This window comes from Etheostoma spectabile, chromosome 16 (genome assembly GCF_008692095.1).
Source record: "Etheostoma spectabile isolate EspeVRDwgs_2016 chromosome 16, UIUC_Espe_1.0, whole genome shotgun sequence".
Taxonomy (NCBI): Eukaryota; Metazoa; Chordata; class Actinopteri; order Perciformes; family Percidae; genus Etheostoma; species Etheostoma spectabile.
This window is the reverse complement of record NC_045748.1, coordinates 26,825,188-26,847,585: the sequence shown is the minus strand read 5'-3', so window position 1 is coordinate 26,847,585 and position 22,398 is coordinate 26,825,188. Positions and strand designations below refer to the sequence as shown.

Sequence of the window (22,398 nt, the reverse complement as noted above, 5' to 3'; positions counted from 1 at the left end):
GCTATAACGTTTCCATGTTGGATGTAGAACATTAAGAACAAGGCTTTTGAACGAGTTATAATTTAGTTTAAGTTTAGGATTAATTAAGGTTTGAATCCTCCCCCGCCAGTCTAAGCTAACGTTGAAACTCCTTACTCCCTAACTATAAGAGAGGAGCCTTCTACTTTTAGAGATTCTAGGAGCCACACTCAGGGAGCACAGTGCTCTAGTGGGACAATAAGGTACCTCTTTAAGATATGATGGTGCCTGACTATTAAGAGCTTTGTAGGTCAGGAGAAGGATTTTAAATTCAATTCTGGATTTTACAGGAAGCCAATGCAGAGAAGCTAATACAGGAGAAATATGATCTCGTTTTTTAGTTCTTGTCAGAACACGTGCTGCAGCATTCTGGATCAGCTGGAGAGTCTTTAGGGACTTATTTGAGCAACATGATACCAAAGAATTACAATAGTACAGCCTTGAATTAACAAATGCATGGACTAGTTTTTCAGCATCATTTTGAGACAGTGTGTGCCTAATTTTAAAACAAGTGTGTGTGTGTGTGTGGTGTGTGTGGTGTGTGTGTGTGTGTGTGTGTGTGTGTGTGTGTGTGTGTGTGTGGTGTGTGTGTGTGTGTTTGTGTGTGTGTGCGTGCGTGCGTGCGTGTGCGCGTGTGTGCTTGAATGAGTAAAAAGACATGCATGGGCATGAAGGACAATGAGGAAAATGTAATACTGATTGATTGACTTTGTCCTACAGTATATGCAAAGCAGGGTGTGTGTGTGTGTGTGTGGTGTGTGTGTGTGTGTGTGTGTGTGTGTGTGTGTGTGTGTGTGGATGAGGGGGGTGGTGGTTGCTAGGCTACGCCCAAGATTAGCCATTATTTCGTTAAAGCTAGGCTATGTGCTACAGACATAGAGATACTACAAATAGGTTTATTTATGTTACTTATATAAATAGGTTATCGATAATGACCCATCCTCTCAGTCACTCAGGTCTGGACTAACGTGAAGTTAGGGTAGACTCTGAGATTTTTGTCTGGATAAAGGGACGTTCATTATACAGATAAGCAGCTGATTCTTCTCGTTACCTCGTGGGCTGTGAACAGACGAAGCTTATTATCTCGTTGAACAGTAACTATACTCCGTGGACAGAGCAGCAATGTAGCATTTTCAATTCACGAGCAACAGTATTTAACACAACGTCATCATGTCCTGTGATCTACGACTTTCACAGAAATAGATTTGACTTTGGCGGTGACAATCACGGATTAAAAATCAAGGTGCACCGGTAGTGCTTATTGATCAAATCACATCAATGTCATAACGCAGTTGCAGCATTAGCATTTATAAACACACATACATGTCTCTGCCCAGAACACTATGTAGCCTCTTACTGTTTGCAGTCTGCAGGGTACCAAAAACGGGTTAACAACTTGGCCAGCAATTACCGAAACAACTCCACCCGGGCAAAGAGAAGTTCAGAGTCAACTCTGTAATGTTTGTTCCTTATGTACGACAAACTGGGTGTGGCAGTATGCTTACTTATGAGAACTCTTTATTACTTTTACAGCCTTTTCAACACATGTAGGCTACGCGCTTGTTGCGTCTAACACCTTTCACCTCCTGTGCTTCCGTAGTAGTACAACCTTTATCAACACATCTTCCTTCCTTTTAAAAGTAAAGCATTTTCTTTCTTAACAGATTCATTAAAAAATAAGATCTACGGAAAAGGATTAGGGCCACTGGTGAAAAAATTGTTTGAGTTCTGACTTTATTCTCAGAATTCTGAGATTAATGTCAGAAGTCTGACTTTAAGAATTCTGAGAATAAAGAGAGTCAGAACTTTGACTTTAATCTCATAATTTTGTGAAAAAACCAGTGGCCCTAATCCTCTTCCGTAAAGATCTGCTACTGCATTACCAAAAATAAATAAATAAACTACATTTGTTTCATTTCTTCTTTAGCTTAACCATTAGTTTCAAACTTTGTTTTCTCAATATAAAATATTCCAAACCAAACCTTAATTTAAAAAAAAAAAATGTTACTGTGGTTAAGGCAGCATAACCACAGTAACATACTTTTTTTCATATAACTCCTTCAGCAGGTTTTCCTCATTCTCTCAGGTGGTTTAACCATCCTTTTGGGTACGGTTTGACCAGAGTCAGTGGTATTCAGGGAGGTTTGAGAGTCCTTGGTGTTTGTCACCTCTGGTGGCTGTGTGTCTGTCTCTGAGCTGTTAGTTTGTAGACAGCTGTCCAAGCGATTTTGAAGTCCCTGCTGTGTCCACATTCCTGTTGAGTGGGCGGACTCTGTCCCCTGGCCTCAAGTGCGATAGGTGTTTTGAACTTTTGTCATCCTTTTCTTTCTGTCATACTTTCACCTTTTCTTTTGCTTGTATCACCTTGACTGTTCGCTTTGGTTTCAGCAACTTGTCGTGCATAGGCAGATTAGTGCGAATTTGACGTCCCATCAACATCTGGGCTGGTGACAGGCCATTTTGCAGTGGTGTGCTCCTGTAGATCAACAAAATCTTGTGAAAATTCTCTTTCCCGTTGTATACTTTTTTATTAGTCATTTGAAGATCTGTAATGTTGCAACTTCTGGATAGTTGGAACTACTCCAATCCATAATCACTATGTGAGTTTTCCCATTGCATTCAAACAAATCAACTGCAACCTTGTAGTATGGGTACTTGGGCACCGGGTGGGGCATCAGCGGCTCTGCCTGCTGTTTGGGTGTGTATGTGAGACATGTTACTCAAGACGCTGTAGTACAGATAATATCTGTATTTATTCTTGGCCAATACATTACTGTTTGCATTTTTATTCTCTCAAATGTCCTTCCTGTATCTTTTGTAACATTTTCTGTTGCATTGCCTGTGGAATGACAAACTTCTTCCCTTTGAATATGAAAATGAACAGCAGTAAGGTCTGTTCTTCACATCCAGTAGTCCTGTATTGCATCTGGACATGTTTGTCTTTGTTCAGGCCATCCTCTTTGTTTTGTCTCTTTTAGTGTTCTAATGGTCTGATCAGTCTTTGTAAATGTAAATGTGCTGTATTTATATAGCGCTTTTACATCTACAGGTAACATTCACCATTCACACACATTCATACACTGTGGCCGGGGCTGCCGTACAAGGTGCCATCTGCTCATCAGATATTCATTCACACACATTCACACTCCGATGCGCAGCACCGGGGGCAACTCGGGGTTCAGTGTCTTGCCCAAGGACACTTCGACAATGACTGCAGGGGCAGGGATCAAACCACCAACCTTCTGATTGGCAGGCAACCGCTCTACCACTGAGCCACAGCCGCCCTTTGTCTCTTTCCCGATCTGCTCTGTTGTCTTTTCAGAAACAGAAAGGGATGACACTATCATGTCTACATAAACCTGAATTTGTCAACTGCACGAGAAAGCGTGTTTGCAACCATTTTGCCTGGTGTGTAGGTAATCTTCACGTTGTATCCACATAGGACAGTTGTTGAGTGGCTTTGATTGATTGCCACAAGAGGCTTATGGTCTGTTTCCACCTCAAAAGCTTGTGCATATACATACTGGGGGAATCTTTTCACATCCGTAAATTATCGTGGGTCAAAAATTGTGATACGAACCGAACCCTGGGTTTGGTGTATTGTTACAGCCCTATAAGTGACCATACCTAGAAACCTTCTGAGATCCTCCTTAGTTTTGGGACGTTCCATGTTCTCGATGGCTGACGTTTTCCTTGGGTCTGGTCTAGTCCCTGCCTCAGGACATGTTCCCCCACAAATGTCAATGACTTTACTCCAAACAGGCATTTGTCTTTGTTTAACTTTAAGTTTACTTGCCGTGTCAGATCGAGCACCTAATTCAGTCGCTTATCATGTTCTTCTCTACTGGACCCCCATACAATGATGCCATCCATCAGGGTTTTGACTCCTGGTATGTGTTCAAAGATCATGTGTATTTTCTTGTGGCGCTGACAGGATCCCGTATGGTAGACGTAAAAACCTGTACCTTCTATCAAACTCCTCCTGTGAGTTTTTTCCCTCCGCTTAAATGGTATTTTTCTGCATGGATGAACTACTGGAGTCACATTCTTGTCAACTTGTATTTTTTATTCCTCTGTTAGATCTCCTAGTCCTTCAAAACAGTCACTGTATTCCTTTATGAGTGAATCATGATCGTTAGCAGGTTGTGGTGAGACTACAAAAACTCTTTTTACAAGGTTTAGCCTTTCACATGCTTGTAATCCCTCTTGACACTCACATCAGCAATCAACAGCATTTCTTTTGTTTGCTTACTGCTGTGTTGGAATGTTGCAATGCAGCCTCCTTTGACTGGCACTTCTTCTCTTGTGTATCCACTCACTTTTGTTTTAACAAGAAATAATTCTCTTCATTGTGCGTTTCTTTTACTCATCCACAGACATGAGGTTAGCGGAGGATTCCAAAGTCTAGTCAATGGCACTATCCATTCTTCCTTCTTTTTATCTTCGTTTATATGCACAGCATCAACAAAGAACTCCCCCCGTTCTTCTTCAACTGCATGCACCTTCTTTTTATCAAATGTCTCCGCTTAGCAGCATTTTGACACTGCTTGCCAGACACATATCTCGGTTTGTGGCTTCTTCCACATTTTCCACAATTAAGTTTTAGTCTCTCTTTGTGACTTGTATTTATTTGGGTGTTTAAAGTGCTGTTCTGTTTAATGACAGGTCTTGCGCCCTCAGTAGTCTTTCTCTGAGTTCATTATCAGGTATTCCACAGACAATTTTATCTCTGATTAGCGCGTCTCTCAAATTTCCAAATTCACACGTCTTACTTAGCGTGTGCAGCTCAACTAAGTAGTGATCAAAACCCTCTCCTTGTTTTTGATCACATGAGAAAAACTTTTCCATGACTGTACCAAGGGTTGCATCTTCATCAAGTTGGAAACTGTTATACATATATCCAGCACATCCTCACCTATGACGTGCAGAAAGATTGAGGCTTTTACCTTGTCGTCTTCTTCACCACATTCACTTGCAGCCATATATATGTTGAATCTCTCCTTAAACCTTTTCCAGTTGTCAGCCAGATTTCCAGTTAGCTGCATAGGTTTTGGTGGACTTAGCTTATCCATGTTTTAGTTTTCTCTCCGCTTGACAAGTGATCACCTGTTGCTATCATTAGCTTCTTTTGCTAATCCTTGCAGCGTGCAGAACTCCGCTTCTTCTTGCAACAACTATCCATCTTCTGACACCAGGTTGTGTTTGTTCCTTATGTACGACAAATTGGGCATGCTTACTTATAAGAATTCTTTATTACTTTTACAGACCTCTGGGTAATATAGAGAGGTCTTAGCCTGGCCTTTTTCAACACAGACTCGGAAGGAGAAAGCAATCTGAATTGTCCAGTTTCCCTCTCTGCAGAGCTTAAACACCGATGCGTGTTTCAGAGGATCCAATGGTGCTCACTAGAACATCAAAAATACTTTTCTGGAAAGTGACCTAGTTAGCACAGATGTCTACTTCCTGACCTGTGACAATTGGAGGTGTGGTGGAAAAGCAAGGAGGAAAAGGTCTGTCAGAAAGTTCTATAGTTTTTCAGCCGGATGCAGATCCATGCTATGTTTAGGGTCCAGGAACCAATGGGAATCCAGAGCTTTCTCAAATGTGTCAACTACAAGCCTGTAGTTTTTTTTAGCTTTTGGCCAATTTGACCACTCCTTTCTGGTCATTCTGCCATTATGATAACTTTTTCTTGTGGTAACCTGTGGGAGTTTGGAGGACAAGCTCTGGAATTTACAAAATAGGCCCTAATCTCTTTGTCTGAGGCTCCATGTGTTACTTTGTTCCTCAAAGATCCATTTAACTTATTTAAACTTACTGCTGTGGTATTTTTGTTTAAAATCAAGTTTACCCTTACTGATGGTCACAACAGGTGTCGTTGCATTTCAACAGAGAGTTCCTTTTTTACTGGTGATGGTTTGGCCCACCCCCTATGCTTAAGCCATGCCCTCTTTTCATAACTGGTGACTGGTTTGATATGGACTCTTGTGTGAGGTGTCATTTAATTCAGCAGAGAGTTCCTTTGTCATTGGTGATGGTTTGCAATGTCCAACGGTCGCACAAATACACGGGCGCATGGAGCTGCGTCCGCCAGTAATCCTGACGTGCAAAGATGTGTGAGTGCCTGTCCTACGCTGCTTGCAGCTTTAATTAGATATTATTTTTGCAATCCCTCCAACTCTGGATGAAAGAGTGATCCTTACGGAAAACCATTTCTATAACATGCAACGTAAAGTAGCCTTAAATCAACCCTCATGTTGTCCTCTGGTCAAATAACCCATTTTCCAATATCAATTTTCTTTTTAACTACCCAATTGTAGTTACCCAAAATAACATGATTAATTCCACACAATGCTCTTTGGCAAGTACAACTCTCTACTTTCATTAATTTTGGGGTGTCTTATTCAATTTTATAGTATATGAAAAATATTTGAAATAGTATTGAGTAAAAGTTGACATATTCCATTCTGTGATTATCCATCAGCATCCATTCCTCGCCACTGTCGCACTGTTGCTTGCTCAGGAGGAAACTACTAGAACTGTTGGGTCCTTGTAAATTCTGGAGTGTGGTCTATCCGTATAGTGTCTTGAGATAACTCTTGTTATGAATTGATACTATAAATAAAATTGAATTGAATTGAATTCCTTTAATTTTAGTCTAAATAATTCCTAATTTCTGCTTTTCTAACTTAAACATTAGGTATAATTTCCTATAAATGAGGTTTATTAACCATAAATTCTAAAAAATAACTAAAACTAAAGTTAATAAGTTAGTGTTACGTAGAGTTAAACGTCAAAAAAGTGACAAACATTGAAAAAGTGTTAAAAAAGAAACAAAAACGTAAGAACAAATTAAAAACATTGATCAAAACGCATCAACAAAAGTGTGGATTTTCAACAACAAGACAACGCAAGGGTTAAAGTAAGGGCTTCATTTTAACAGGCTCTGCATCTATTAGGTAGAAACGGTAGAAACATTTCCTGCTATTTCTTCCATTGGCTTGACACATTTTCTTAACTTTTGATTGGGTGGCCAAGGTGAGAAGTCGGAGTTTCACAAACATTTGACAACACAATTATAAAAAAATACACATTCAAATAGTAATTTTAGCATTAATCCAATGCTAAAATTACTATTTGAATGTGTATTTTTTTACTGTTTAAATTTGTTAACTAAATTTGTAACTTCCGGAATTCCTTCCGTACTGACTATGGATAAGTACCTCCTACTTCAAAATATCCGACCCATCCTAAGATCAAAGATGGGACGTAACAAAGTACAAATACTTGTTACTGTACTCAAGTAGATTTTTCAGATATTTTCTTTTTTTTACTGCCATTTACAACGTTTTACTTTTACTCCTTACATTTTACCATGAATATCGGTACTTTCTACTCCTTACATTTTACAGTTGGCTCATTACTTTAGTTTCAAATAATTTCAGTGGAGTTACCATTATTTTTCACGTCAGCAATACCAAGTTCAATCTAATTGAAAGGAATATACAGTATGTTGCACTTGACGCACCACTTGCCGGCATTCATTAAGGCGAATCATTGCAGCTAATGTTAGCACAAAGTAGTATGTACGGCATCATGATTGAAAATGAAGAAAACGAAGATGCCAAAGATTCAGCAGACAAGCAGCAACATCCTCGGCCTTATCTGAGAGAAATGTTTGAGATAGTAGACTTTGAGAATTACTTCTGAAGAATGTGCTGCGTAACAAAAGTCACATTTGAGCTGACACATACATGTAGATTCCTTTACATCTTAAGGGGAAGATTAAAAGAAGAGAAACTGGATCTGTGAATTCTCACAGAATCAGAGTTGAATTCATATCTTACTACTCGGTCATGGAGTCCCAGTTATTGTCACAATAATGATACCATTTAAAATGTAGGCAAGGCATATAAAGAGCCTTTTTTTCATGTCCACTGAAGTTTCTTAGCATGCACTCTAGTAATATTTGTGTGGTCCAGGTAGCTTTGCGTTTTTACGCTTGTTTATACGCAGTTTTCATTCGCAAGGCAATTTTTACTTTCATACTTTAGAAAAATTACCAAGCCTGTACTTTGTTACTTTTTCTGGGTAAAGAACTTAAAGCAGTATTTCTACTTTTACCAGAGTAGTTTTTAACAAGTATCTGTACTTTTACTTGAGAAGATGTGCATGTATCTTACATATGCAGCCTTGGGGTGCACTCTGTGTAGTATTGCATGTGTGTGTGTATCAGTGGATGTTGTTTTTTGTTTGTTTTTTGGGCTTGATGGATGTCAAGCAGAGCTGCAAGGAATTATGTGTTATTAGCTTTAGCAGGAACAAGCCAAAGCTCATCATCAGATTGCACTAATCTATATCACACCACCAACCAACATGCACATGCACATGTTCTCATGCACAATCATATGCATATATACGCAAACATTGTGTCTGTGGATGTCTGATATGTAGAAAAAACGGAAAGGTGGGGGGGCCACTTGGGTAAGTTGATCTTTTGCTCAGAATATCACCAACAGATTGTGTGCTGGCTGTATGGCATAATTATGCCGTCTGGCTAGTTAGAGTAGGACGAGGCAGACACAGCAGAGGGCAGACGATCTCCATCACTTTACACAGATAGAGAGAGAGAGAGAGAGAGAGAGCTGGCACGGAGGTACACAGAGCTATACACAGTCAGTAGTAGACAGACAGGCAGAGAGAGACAGGTACACAAAGCCTCAGAGCACACATAATCCTCAGTCTTCAATCAAAAGATTTGAAAATAAATTGAAAGACGAGTATACAGAACAATGTCAAAATGAAAATAAAATACTACACAAACTCCTCTGTGATCAGTCCCTGAACAGAGATATCCAATGGATCGAATACCTCAAAACAAAAAAATCCAAAATAAATAATTTTAACAAAATACAGAGTCAGTGACCATGAGCTGAAAATTGAAAGAGGTAGACATTTGTGGAGACCAAGAAAGGAACAAGGCTGTACACACTGCCACAAAGATATTGAAACAGAATTACATTCCCCCAAATATGAAGACTTAACAACCAAATGTTTCCAAAAATTTGAAAGACATATACCAGGCTCCACTGCCTACACTTAGGACAAAAAGCTTCCTTTTTTACTAAGGGAAGATAAAAGCACAGCATGGCTAGCAGCTTAATATGTCTTCTCCTGCCACAAAAAAGGCAAAATAAATAGAGAAATGTACAGTATATATTATAATTTTTATTTGTCTATTCTTTTATTTATTTGTATTTTTAGATTGTATTTGTTTGTATTTGTTCTTTTTCTAGGGCCCGAGCGCCGACAGCGGCGAAGGCCTTATTAAAACTTAAGGAATTATTCCTTCTTTCTTTCTTTCTTTCCTTCTTTCTTTCTTTCTTTCTTTCTTTACCATACTTAAAAACTCACCACAATTGGCGGCTGTATCATGTCTGGTGAAAATGTACGTATTTTAAGGGTTTCGGGAATAAGCGCAAAAAGGGCTTGCTAGCGCCCCCTACAAAGTTAGAACAATTAAGCCCTGCAATATGTATAACGTTATTTAACAAAACTTGGTATATGTATATAGCATGTCAAGATGTACAAAAAAGCTCATTGGAGCAATACCCTAAACCCAACGAGAAGTCATTTTAAAAATCGACTTCAAATTTCGTCTGCACCATCTTAAGACCTTAGAGATGAAAAGTTATTAAAAGAAAACCTTTTCGTCATAGGGCATGGTTGTGATGGCGTTTTGCCATCAAAACAGGAAGTGGTTGTAACTTGAGTGTATATCTTCTAATTGGTTTAAAACCTTTCAGGATTCATAAGACTCTAACCTTAATGACATATAAAGGCCGATATGCTTATCGTATATATTTGCTTGAAGTCATAGCGTGTGTTGCAACAGGAAGTAGACCTAAAAGTCAAGGTGCTATACTTAAACAAAATCCTCCTGGAGATGTCCTCCAATGGACTGTACCATCTCAACACCTTAAAGTTGAAAAGTTATTAACAAAAAGCTTTTTGTCAAACGGTGTGGGTGTGGTGTGGCAGCCATTTTGAGTGTTTAGTGCTGAACAAGAAAGTGCCTGTAACTACAGTGTACATTGTCATATCTGCCCAAAATTACCAACGATTGACAAGAGTCTACACCTAAAGATATCTCTAGGCCAAAATTGACTTTTAATCATAGTGGTGGTTAGTTCCTGTACTATGTAAAAGTGCTTTGAGTAGTCGTTAAGTCTAGAAAAGTGCTATAGAAGAACAATCCATTTACATTTACATATTCATTAATGCATGGTCACAAGGAGCATTTGTCAGTTCACCACTGTGTTTTACTCAACACATCAAAGTATTTTTATTTTTAGGAAATGTGTTTATTTTGAACTCAGAACGAACAGTTGAAAAGGTGATTTTGTCTTAATTGTATGTTACATAATAGTGGAACTTTGGAATTTGGAGTGTGTTTAAAGTGTTCAAATATTGTGAGGGCATGAACTGTGCCAACAAAAATATATTACCTTTGTATTTAAAAGTCTCTAGGCAAGATATATACAGTCCCTGACAAAAGTCTTGTCGCTTGTGTTACAAATTGACCTGAAGTCCCACTGAAATATAATTCTAATCAAGATTTATTTACAAGGAATGGCTCATTTTAATCCCAACACCTTTTGTAATAATGTTTCAGTGCAAAAAGAAAATTCTACTTCTTGTCAGAAAGTATTCTAATATTCACAGCCATTGAGTCAATTTTTGCAAAGACATAAGTGTTGTCGCCTTGTCATATGAGCTTCACCTGTGACTAATAATGGATCAATTAGGTCTCAGGTGTGTATAAAAACAACCCCAGTACACTAGACCTTCACATCAACTGCAACTAGACCTCTGCAAACATGCCTAAGATTCACCCTGAGACTAAAGTTTTGATTATCAAGAGGCTGAAGACCAGATCCACTGCTGATGTGGCAGACACCTTCAATGTGTCTCAGCATCAAGTACAGAGGATTAAAAAAACATTTGAAGACACTGGAGATGTTTTTGACAAGCTCAGGTCAAGCAGACCCCGCAAGACAACTGCTCGAGAGGACCGTTTGTTGGCTCGAAAATCCAAGGCCAGCCCATTTTCCACTGTAGCAGAGCTCCACCAGACCTGGTCCCCTGAAGTCCCTGTGTCAACCAGAACGGTTTGTCGGATTCTGTCTCGAAATGGCCTGCATGGTCGAATCAGTGCCCAGAAGCCAGCACTAAACAAAAGACAATTGAAAAACCGTGTGGCATTTGCCAAGGCCCACAGCCTGCAAAAAGGATGGACGCTGGAAAAGTGAAAAAAAGGGATTTTTCAGAGAATCTTTCGTTAAATTAAAACCCCAGTTGCTGTAAAAAATGCGGAAAACACGGAGCCCCATGGATCCAGACCCCCCAAAAAGTGAAGTTGGGGCGGAAAAAATCGGGGTCGGGGACACCCATATGGGGGTGTCGAGGTTGCGGGGGGGAAGGCAACCAATGCCCAAAATACCAAAAAAATTTTAGCTACCCTTTTTTCCCAACCAAAAAAGACCCAAATTTCCCCAAAGGGATGGTGCTCCACCTACCCCATTCCATTTAAAAATTTTCCTCAAGGCGAAGAAGACAGATGCCCCAGGTTGGGGGGCCCCAGCCCCGACATGAACATCATTGAGATAGTGGGGTAGGTGAAAGAGGAAAGGGGCCCCAAACCAAAAAATATGTAAACCTGGGAGGCATGCAAGATGCTTCCCATATTCCTGAGCTTCACAATACATTTTTAACCCTCCCGATGCTGGGGGTCTTCAACTCGGAAGTCTAAAAATATTAAAATATAATCTAACAGCACCTTTTTAATTTTGTTTTTATGAAAATTTTTTTCAGTGCATTGAACTCATTTTGGGGGGGTTTTGCTTTCATTTAGTATTTTTTACACCCAATTTTTTTAATTAAAAGTCAGGTTTTAGCAGTGTTTCACAAAAAGATAAACGACAAGACTTTTTTTCAGGGACTGTATACACTGTAATAATTTTTTTACTATGGTTGGGAGGAGGAAAAAATAAAGGGAATTAGTTCAAAATTTAAAAAGAACCAAACAAAGATGAAAAATACATTGTGGTTTTTTCGCACTTTTTGCTAAGGATTTGGGGATTTTGAAAATTACATTTTGGTGTATGAAATGTTTGTAGACCCTACATTTAATGAAGGGGACATTTGGAGGAGTTGTGCCTGTAGTAACTGGGCCCCCCACCCTTGATAGTCAAATTCTGCCCCTGAATGCACAACATATGAAAATAACTTTAAATCTGTTTTGCAAAACCAGTTTGGGCTCATTCACTTAATTTAGTTCTAAACTCTAAAAACTCAGAAGACTTTTAATTTAGTAATCCATCACAGTGATGGATTATACACCATCACTGTAAACTGTTACATTTTGCATAATTGCAGTATCAGGCCATTTTATTTTGAATACATACAGTAGACAATGGGACATTCCATTGGCAGCATCTCTAATTTCTGCATTTCACTCACTAAAATACATTTTTTAATCAATAAAATATTCTTTGCAGGGATGTTAGTACCCCTTTGTTAAGAACATCCCAGTAACAGTTATAGACTGTAGAATCAAATAAACCCAGATTATATTGTTTTAAAAAGCACCCTTTCGAAAATCAAGAATGCACAGCATTTATTTCAGAATATTTACCATGAAGAAGAAAGAGAAAAAAAAATTTAATGTAGTATTGGAAAACAATCTACAGTAATGTGACTCAGCATTGCAATGCAGGGATGATGATGCAGGGTTGACAATAACAAAACTATGGTGACAGCAGCAGCCATATCCCTTAAATGTTTATGAGTGTTTTTTTGGATAGTAAAATATGAAACTTAGTGTCATTGTGCTGCTTCCAACCTTCTCTCTTTCTTTCTGGATGTCTCACTCTCAGTGACAGGATTTCCATACCCCAGTACAGGAGCAGCTGTGGCCTATAGAGGGGGCCATTTGAGAGGGAGGGGACGCGCTGTCTACAACACGTTCCGTGCTGCACCTCCTCCTCCACCCATCCCTGCCTATGGAGCGTGAGTGCCTGGTCTCACACACACACACACACACACACACACACACACACACACACACACACACACACACACACACACACACACACACACACAAAACTAACTGAAACAAACACACAAAGAAACACTGTATTACACATCTCTAAGACGGAAATCACACAATTGCACAAATGGAATTCACAGCATTACTAAAAGACATAAGCTAACACACACACACAAAATATATACTCTACTTACTCACACATACACACATGCAGTAAAAGAAGAACGTTGAGGTGAAAACAACAATGCTGATAGAGCAGAAAATTGCTCTTTGAATTGAGAAGGGCCAAATTTGTCTTCCTTTTTTTGGATGTGTCATTCTGTATACGGCTGTAAGTGGACTGCTTTGACCTGCCCTGCACACTCCAATAGGGTCAGAGTGAGAGACCTAGTGAATGTCAAAGGGACATACATGGAATGAGAAAAAAGAAAAAAAATAGATGTCCGAGAGGTTAAAAGAAAAAAAATGAGAAGAATAGAAAACCAGATGGAGACAGAGAAAAGTAAAGATTAAAGGCAAAAGGCCTAGAGAAGAGAATAATGGTGCAGTTGACCACATGGAACTACTGAATTAATCATTTACTGTATGGTACTGTAGTAATACAAATGTATTAACAAAATTGTTTTGAAAATGAACAGAATCAAAAATGAAAGAAAATGCATTGTATTGTTTGGTTTGGATGTAGCTTTAAGAAGTCACACTTATTTGAGGATAACTATCTGTTAATAGCTAATCATGAGTTTCTGCAATAAGCATTAAGGAAAATGCATGGTTTCTGCATTCCTGTAACTGTGAGAATCCTCATAATGTAAATTTTATCAACTGCTCCTGTCCACAAGCTTCCACTTGAACATTGGTGTGAACAATCAACACCACCCAAATTCAATGTTTGTTTTATGCTCACTCAAGGTAGCATGGGTGCATAAGCTACAAGAGTGCACAAGGACTTTCAAGGTTGACACGTTGTATGTGACAGTATATTCCAAAATGCCAGGCAGCAGGGCAGACAAAGTATCACGTTAAGTTACAAAACATGACGGTGTGCATCATACAAGTCCTCAATGCTGAGTGAATGCTTGATTGTGGAAAGAAAAGTGACTGAAGCGGAGATAGTTTTTCTGTAGATACTTGTTTATACCATAGATTGTAAAAATAATAGACGTAGCATCAGTGACATCACCTATTGGTTTGTTGACCGGCGTTTAACTAACTGATTTGTTTCATTGGCTTGACCAATTGACATATTGGGTATCATCCGCATAACAATAAAAGTTAATGGTGTTACCTAATAATATTGGCTAGAGAAAGCATAATAAGGTGAATAGAATTGGTCCAACCACCAAGCCTTGTGGGACACCATGGCTAACTTTAGCGTTAGATTCATCGTTAACATGAACAAACTGAGACCAATCTGATAAATAGGACTTAAGCCAACTTGGTGTGGTTCCTTTAAAGCCAGTGTCATTTTCACGTCTTTTTAATAGGATGTTATGGTCAATAGTGTTGAATGCAGCAGTAAGATCTAAACAGGCAAGTGAAGAGAAAAGTTCTTTGTCTGAAGCAATTAGAAGAAAATTTGTAATTTTCAACAGGGCCGTCTCTGTGCTAAATCCTAACTGAAAATTCTTTAGATCTTAGACAAAAATGGAAGATTAGATATGCTGTAGGTCTATAGTTGGCTAAGACCCAGGAGTGGGTTTTTAAAGAAGAGGTTTTATCATCGCTACTTTAAATGACTGTGGTACATAACCTGTTACTGAAGACATATTGATCCTGTCTGGTAAAATAGTGTTAAACAAGGGTAAAGCTTCTTTGAGTAGCCTATTTGGGATAGGATCTAAGAGACAGGTAGATGGCTTAGCTGAGGAAATCTTTAGCGTTCAAGGTGGTCTAAGCGTGTTTTTTAGGCTACAACATTTTTTGTCACATACAGTAAACAACTTCTCACTATCCGCTAGCTGCCTGCCCCCTGAACACACTGTAAAAAAAAAACGGTCTCTGTAGACAGCCCAGGCTCCACACACGGCACCAAAAATGAACTGACCAATCTGCACCACCAAAGTTTGAGTTTCAGCGCTCCAGTCAATAACCAACAAGAAGGATTTGGGGGTGGGGGTTGGTGGTTAGTGTACAGAAGTACGGAAGGGAGGGGATGTGGAGGAGGGAGGGGTAAGCTAGCTAGCCTTTTTTTATTTGAAAATACTTTGAACGTCAACAAGAAGTGCCGTCACCCAACATGTTTAGGGTACCTTTAATTGGTGAAGGTTGAGAAAAGCAGTCTAAATATATGTCAGGTCTTACAGCTGTTTCTAGGATTCATGCATTTGGAGATTAACATAGAACAGGTTTAGGGCAAGAAGGGATGAATTTTATCTCTAATAGTTAATAATCAAAAATCTATAATTTTATCAGTAATGAGGCTCATGAAGTGAGCTACTGTTACTTTGTTGCAAAGTGGCATATAAGCAATGAAAACCTGATGCTGTGTGGCATAAAAAATGCAGTATACTGCTATTGAGTATACATTTTTGACATTGTAGGATTTACAATTAATATTGGATCATTTGGTGTTTCCTGTGTTTTGACAGAGGTTAGAGTACCTAGAGGGGTCAAAGGTTATATGATGCCATTGACAGGCGTCCATACAACACCTCCTTTGATAAACGTGTCATTGAATTAAATTACAAATTTCTCTGGGTTTGAACATTGCTGGAAACAATTGGTATAATGTGAGTACACAAACTCAACAACACAGTTAGTTGTTTTTAGACATTTTAATGCAGAAATATTATATCTTTAATAACTTATTAACTAAAACACCATATCAATGTAGTTTTACTTCAACCTAAAACAAGAAATGCCTTATGTTTGACATCTTCTGTCAACAGTGTGGTCTACCAGGATGGCTTTTATGGAGCAGAAATATATGTAAGTCAACATATATTCATTTTTATTTTTATTCATGAACTTATTTACTATGATCAATGAAGAAAATAATTTGGTACAGAATGTCTTGAGCATTTGATCCAATGGTTTACTTAAAGTCAGTTGTTGTATTTGCACCTTCATTTTGGGGGACCTTGTGCTCCTAACTTGAGGTGGTATTGAATTTATGTTTCTCTCTTCAGGGAGGGTATGCAGCTTACAGATATGCCCAGCCAGCTGGTACTGCTGCAGCTGCATACAGTGACAGGTATGTTGGCTGCCTTTTTCCTTCTGCGGATCACTTCAAGGTATTCTGTTTGCATCAGTTACATGTAAATAATTATGATTATTTTTAAATTCAACATTTCCCAAACACTTTCTGTGTATCCCTCAGTCCTTCCATGGGCCTGTTGCATGAAAGTAGAATAAAGATATCCAGGACAAGTGTAAAAGCGCAGCTTGACTTAGTGTGATCCGCTCATTGCGGCTTAATCGGTTGCACGTTTGCCTAACCAGGATGAACAGGTGAAGCCATGACCAGCCAGGTGTAGATAGCTGGGATAAGTGCCCGTTCACGGCTTTTTTAAATAGACCACGGTATCGATCACAGATTTTCTGATGCACCAATGGAGAAGGCGCATGCGGCATATGTTTCACCCAATGAGCAGCAGCTTCTTATGGAAAGTAACCAGAAGGTGAAGCATATAATATGCAAAAAGGGAAATACTGCTGTTATCAAACGGAGAGTAAAAAGCCCAACAGACTATAGCGGACAGACAGAATGTGTAAGGATGTAAAAATATCTACTTATCCTTCTAGTCACAACACATTTTTACAAAGTTGTAGACTACTACTAAAGTTACTAATAAAGTTGTAGTCTTTTAATTGCTTTAAATATGATAGTTTTATGTTGGTTTTTATTGCTGTATCTCTTTATGTGATAAATGGGCTGGTTTTACTGTAAAGTGTCTTTTGAGTAGCCTACCATGTAAAGCAAAATATAAATAAAATGTATTATTATTTAGCCTACTTTGCCTTAAAAGTGAGCAGAGGGAATTAATGTTCCTCGGGAAATGTATCCTAAGGACTAGGCTTAATTTCAAACCCTTATTTACAACGCAAGAACATGTTTTACAACCATATGCACAAATCTCTATAAGCTGTCTAATTCTAAACATCTTTGTACAATTAATGTTCAAAAAGAACAATCAGAAAGTGACAAAAACTAAAAAAAAGAAGTAAGTGACTTCAATACACGCTCTGAGCATATATGTAAAACAATATTCATGTTTTTTTTAATTCTTCAGCACCAAAATAGAAAGATTAAGAAGCATTGTGGTGTTTCCTGTGTGATGAACGTGCACTACACTATATACGTGTATAGGCCACGTTATTGGTCCAGTGATGTGAGACTAATTGAGAAGATTATGAAACCAAAGTAAGCTATAATAAAAAACATTAGGCCTACATATTAAGGAGTAACACAAGCTATCCTTTATTAGAGAAGGACAAGCCACAAGAAAATGAAATCATTAATGTTTTGGTCTCTGACCAGTCTGCCATTAATATCATCTGGGAATATCGCTGCATTGTCCCACTTAATCTCCGTAGCGTTCTGGGTTCCAGTACAACCATTTCTAACCATCTAAACAACTGCAATAGTAGTGGTTTAAATCAAACTCATGATAACAATAGTGACAAATAATGCATGTTAATACAAATAAAGCAGAACACATGCAGAAGACAACGAAATAACTTAAACGTGTTTATTTTGGATCAGAACGGCAGCTGATTTAACACATGAGATGCCAGAATTAATTTTAGCCTGGCTGTTAGCCTGCTCTGGACCAGGCTGGCGGCAAAGAAAAAATCTAACATGGTTACTTGGCTGGGTTTAATTCAACCTGGTTTTCATGCAACCGAGTCAAAGCTAAATTCATCCAGGATAACTTAAATATCCCAGTTTAATCCCTTATCCTGGTTTTGTGCAACAGGCCTCAGGATTTTGTGATGTCGTGATTGCAACAATTCAAACAAAATCAAACCAATCACCATGAATTCGGTGCAACTTGCAATTTTGACCAGTCACCGCACCTTTACCACAAATCTGACCAATAACCAGAGTTTCCCAAGACTTTAACCACAGCAGTCCCATGTGACAGATCTGGTGTCAGTATGTGACTCTGAGAGCCAATGACCAAACAGGGGTGAGAACAGGTTGAGGTAACACACGTATGTAGCCAAATTAATTTCCTTGTTAATGATACGAAGATAAGACATGTGTGACTCAAACATATAACATTTACCAACCAAACGTACAGGAAAGACCGTGAAAAACATTTAAGACCATTCTGCAAACATGTATAGATTTTAACAACAATGTACACTGTAATGTTTTTTCACTCTAAAGTCGGTGAAAGCTGCTTCCGTTTCCATACTGTTGGAAATTAACTAACAATGTTAAGATCAACAAGCCACTTACACATATGTTCAAATTTGAATCATTCAATTAATTATTGTTTTTTTACTTAAATCCACCAGACATTTTCATATTATACCAACATTTGCTGGATCCTGAGCCTTTTTGGTAAGGTTACTTGAAAAACTCAGCCCAGAGTAGTTTTATTCTAAATAGTTTCCTTTTTATTTTGAAACAAAAAATGTTACTGTCTCTTGCAACTTCATTGCAACGAAAAAACAAGACATTGCAAGTTTTATCGCAATTTTTTACTAAAGCTCCCACAAAATCAGGCATTTTGGGCCACGACAATCTAAAAAAAAGGCCAAAAGATCCTGATCCCTTACCTACCTTAAAACCGGAAATGTTAAAAAAAAAAAAAATTTTTAATTCCATCTAGATTCACTAAAAAAAAGTAAAAGCCAACATTAAATGTGATGACTTAATGTAGATTGCTCATGGAACAGGAGATAGTGAACATTCTCACAGTTTTAAGGAAAAAAACAGCAGCAGCTATTTCATTGTTGTTTATATAAATGTAAATGTGCTGTATTTATATAGCGCTTTTCCAGTCTTAACAACTGCTCAAAGCGCTTTTACATCTACAGGAAACATTCACCATTCACATACATTCATACATGTGTGTGAATGTGAATGCTCATCAGATAAACATTCACACACATTCACACTCCGATGCGCAGCACCGGGGGCAACTCGGGGTTCAGTGTCTTGCCCAAGGACACTTCGACAATGACTGCAGGGGCGGGGATTTAACCACCAACCTTCCGATTGGCAGGTAACCGCTCTACCACTGAGCCACAGCCGCCCCTAATATAGAATTTTATCTAATGAAAGAAGGTAGGAAATACAAAATAGAGGCTATATTAAGCAAAACTCCATGTGTCATGTTGGTCTGCTCCAAAGCAAAGTTGTTCAACTCTTCTTCTTGTTCTCTTACAATTCACAGCTGTGTGATACAAATTTGATATATAATTTCATCAAAAATATATATTGGTACGCTTAAAAATATTACTTCAGCTGTTATTGCAAAATATTTTATGCACATAAACAATATTTAGTTTACCATTGACTAAAACCCATATTTCCATTTGAAAACCTTTGAACATTGAATTAAAATAAAAATAATTCACGTTTAGTTAGCAGTTGCTGAATGCTCTACATATTTCAATCTCCAGGTCACCCATTGACTTAAAATGTTTAAAATGAAAACAAGTAGCACAGCAGGGGCAACAAGTTCAATTTAAACTGGCTCTATTTGAGCTAACTGACCTCACTGAGCTTAACATTTGTTATCCTGCATAAGTGGTATCATAAAGCTGAGTATCAGCTGGCTCAGTTTACTCTTGGCTTTATAGTGAGCATGAGCAGGAGAAGAGGCACAATTACAAATGACAAACATCACCAGAACCACATAACAATATATGATATGAAACAGTGAAAGAAATGCAGTTATTTGGCCGGAGGTTAATATAGAGGGGCTGACTCAGTATCACAAGTAGACCACGCATTCTAAGTTTCATGTAAATCGGATGTTGTTGCCAGTGGGGGGTGCTATGACCAAAAGTAAATATTTGCCTGTATATGTCCCCTGGCTAGGACTCTTGTTGATTGTGGGAAATTTCAAGCAGATGTGACAATGAACACTGTAGTTACAGCCACTTTCCCGTTCATTGCTAAACATTCCAAATGGCCGCCACGCCACGCCCACACCATTTGACATAAAGTTTTTCTTTTATTAACTTTTCATCTTTGAGGTGTTGAAATGGTACAGACCAAATTTGAAGTCCATCGGATGAAATCTCTAGGAGGAGTTTGTTAAAGTATAGCACCTTGACTTTCAGGCCTACTTCCTGTTGCCACTAAGGGGCAATATGACTTAGAGCCAAAGCTTTTATATGTTGTCAGGGTTAGACTCTTATGAATCCTGAAAAGTTTTTAACCAATTGGACAATCTACACTCAAGTTACACTCACTTCCTGTTTCGATTGTGCTAGCCAGTAATTTTTGTGTGCCTATTCCCAAAACCCTTAATAAGGCAATTAATTTGCCAGAAGAAAGAATAATTCCTTCAGTTTCAGCTTGTTGGCACTTGGCCTAATGTAAAGTTCTTATATATTGCTTTTTCAGTCTTATTGACCACTCAAAGCACTTTTACAGAAACCATTCACACACATTCATACACCGGGGCTGCCGTACAAGGGGCCACCTGCTCATCAGATAAACATTCACACACATTTACACTGCGAGGGTGCAGCATCGGGGGAAACTCAAGGTTTAGTGTCTTGCCCAAGGACACTTCGATATGGAACTGCAGTGCCAAAGATCCAACCACCCCCCTTCCGGTTGGCAGGCAACCGCTCTACCCCTGAGCCCCTAATTCCTTCAGGTTCAATAGGGCCTTCGCCGCTGTTGGCGTGAAGGCCTTAACAATAATAAGGTATTGTCAGCATTTTTAACATCTTCACTAGTCTAGGTGTATCAATGAATTTTTTTTCCAAAGTCACATTTTGGTGCAGACTGGAAATGTGTCGGGCTTTTTGCTTGGACTCAAGTGCAGGAAAACAAGGAGGGAGTAGCAGTTAGAAATAATGATTTAATGAAAAAAACACAAAGGGACATACCAAAATTTAAAAACACAGGAAAAGAAAAGGGGTTTGTTTCAGATAGCAGGTCTAGTGAAAACTGAGTTTGTTAACCCTGAAATTAGGGAACTTCTGGGTTTTCTGTTTCAGAAAAGGAGGTTTATCAAACCTGAGAGAGAGAGATAACTCCAGCCCATTTCAGAAAGAGAGGTAACTTAACCTCAGAGTCAGTTGCTATGGTAACTGATCCTGTGAACCTAACCTGGCTGGGAGCAGGTTCTCTTCTCTAAACCTTGAGTTTCTCTGTCTTCTCCCTCTGACACAGCGCTCTTTCATTGCCTCATTCATTCATTCATTTAGTCTTTTTCAAGTGCAATTGAGTGCTGTTTATCTGCATGAATAAAAACACAGTTTATTAACTGTGTTAGGCACTCTATAAAACTTTTTGTTTTCTCAAAACATGGCATTTCCTTTTGTTGACAATCTTGTTGATGAAGAAGCTGTATTACCTCGCAGAAAGTTAAATATATGTTGGGAAATGATGAGCCCCGACCATTTTCATTTCCAAATACTAGCCTACTTGTTTGAGCGGTATCGTTTTTCTTCCTAGTCTACCAGTTATGTAGCCTACATAACCTTATCTGTACTCATGTCACTAACGTCACTCATTGTGGACATGCTCTTAAATCCCAGTAGATTCTTTGTGTCACATTATGTTTTTTGTGCAAATGGCAGTTTTCTTTACATTGTGAGGCAGAGCATATAAGTAAAGCTACTGTATAGCAAAGCGCCGTCAGAAGAGTGTGACTCGCTCTGAAACATTTTTGTATTGTTCACTGGACACAAACCAGTAAAAAACATTAAAAAGGAGTTCCACAGTATTGCATATGAATCATGTAAACCCTTTGAAATAAAAGATTATGAATTATAATTCTGTATAATAATCGTGCTGCAGCCATTGAATGGGATTAATAGGCCAATGACTTTTTCGCCCACATGATTGCACCTAAATTAAATAGATTATAGGTTCAATACCATTTAACCAATAGTATTATACTTATGATAAATACAATAAATAATACACTATATTTGAACTTATGCATTTATTCTAGCAGCAATTTTATCCCACACCAATTTTCTTTTGCTGTGTTGCTTTTTTAACAAAACATATGTTCAAACAACGGGGAAATGAAACACCAGATGTGGGGCAGTAACAAGAGCTCGCGCCGGGACACGATCCGCAATTTCTGGGCAACGCAACAACAGGAACACTTAACAGCAGG

At 38.5% G+C, this 22,398-nt stretch overlaps 1 protein-coding gene and 1 long non-coding RNA gene across 9 annotated transcripts in view; one reads left to right on the top strand and one right to left on the bottom strand.

Moving 5' to 3' along the window:
• Nucleotides 1-22,398, top strand: part of LOC116704612 (RNA binding protein fox-1 homolog 3-like) — a 751,296-nt gene that overhangs the window by 687,705 nt on the left and 41,193 nt on the right. For all 8 annotated transcript variants that reach the window (XM_032540217.1, XM_032540219.1, XM_032540215.1 and 5 more), the window contains 3 exons: nt 12,957-13,089; nt 16,018-16,057; nt 16,258-16,322. In XM_032540217.1, the coding sequence (XP_032396108.1) occupies nt 12,957-13,089; nt 16,018-16,057; nt 16,258-16,322 (238 nt within the window). The remainder of the gene's footprint in view (nt 1-12,956; nt 13,090-16,017; nt 16,058-16,257; nt 16,323-22,398) is intronic.
• LOC116704649 (uncharacterized) lies at nt 375-22,178 on the bottom strand. The gene is made up of 3 exons (XR_004335739.1): nt 22,100-22,178; nt 1,112-1,121; nt 375-387 (listed from the first exon to the last, which is right to left on the bottom strand). It is a non-coding gene; the product is annotated as an uncharacterized LOC116704649 (long non-coding RNA).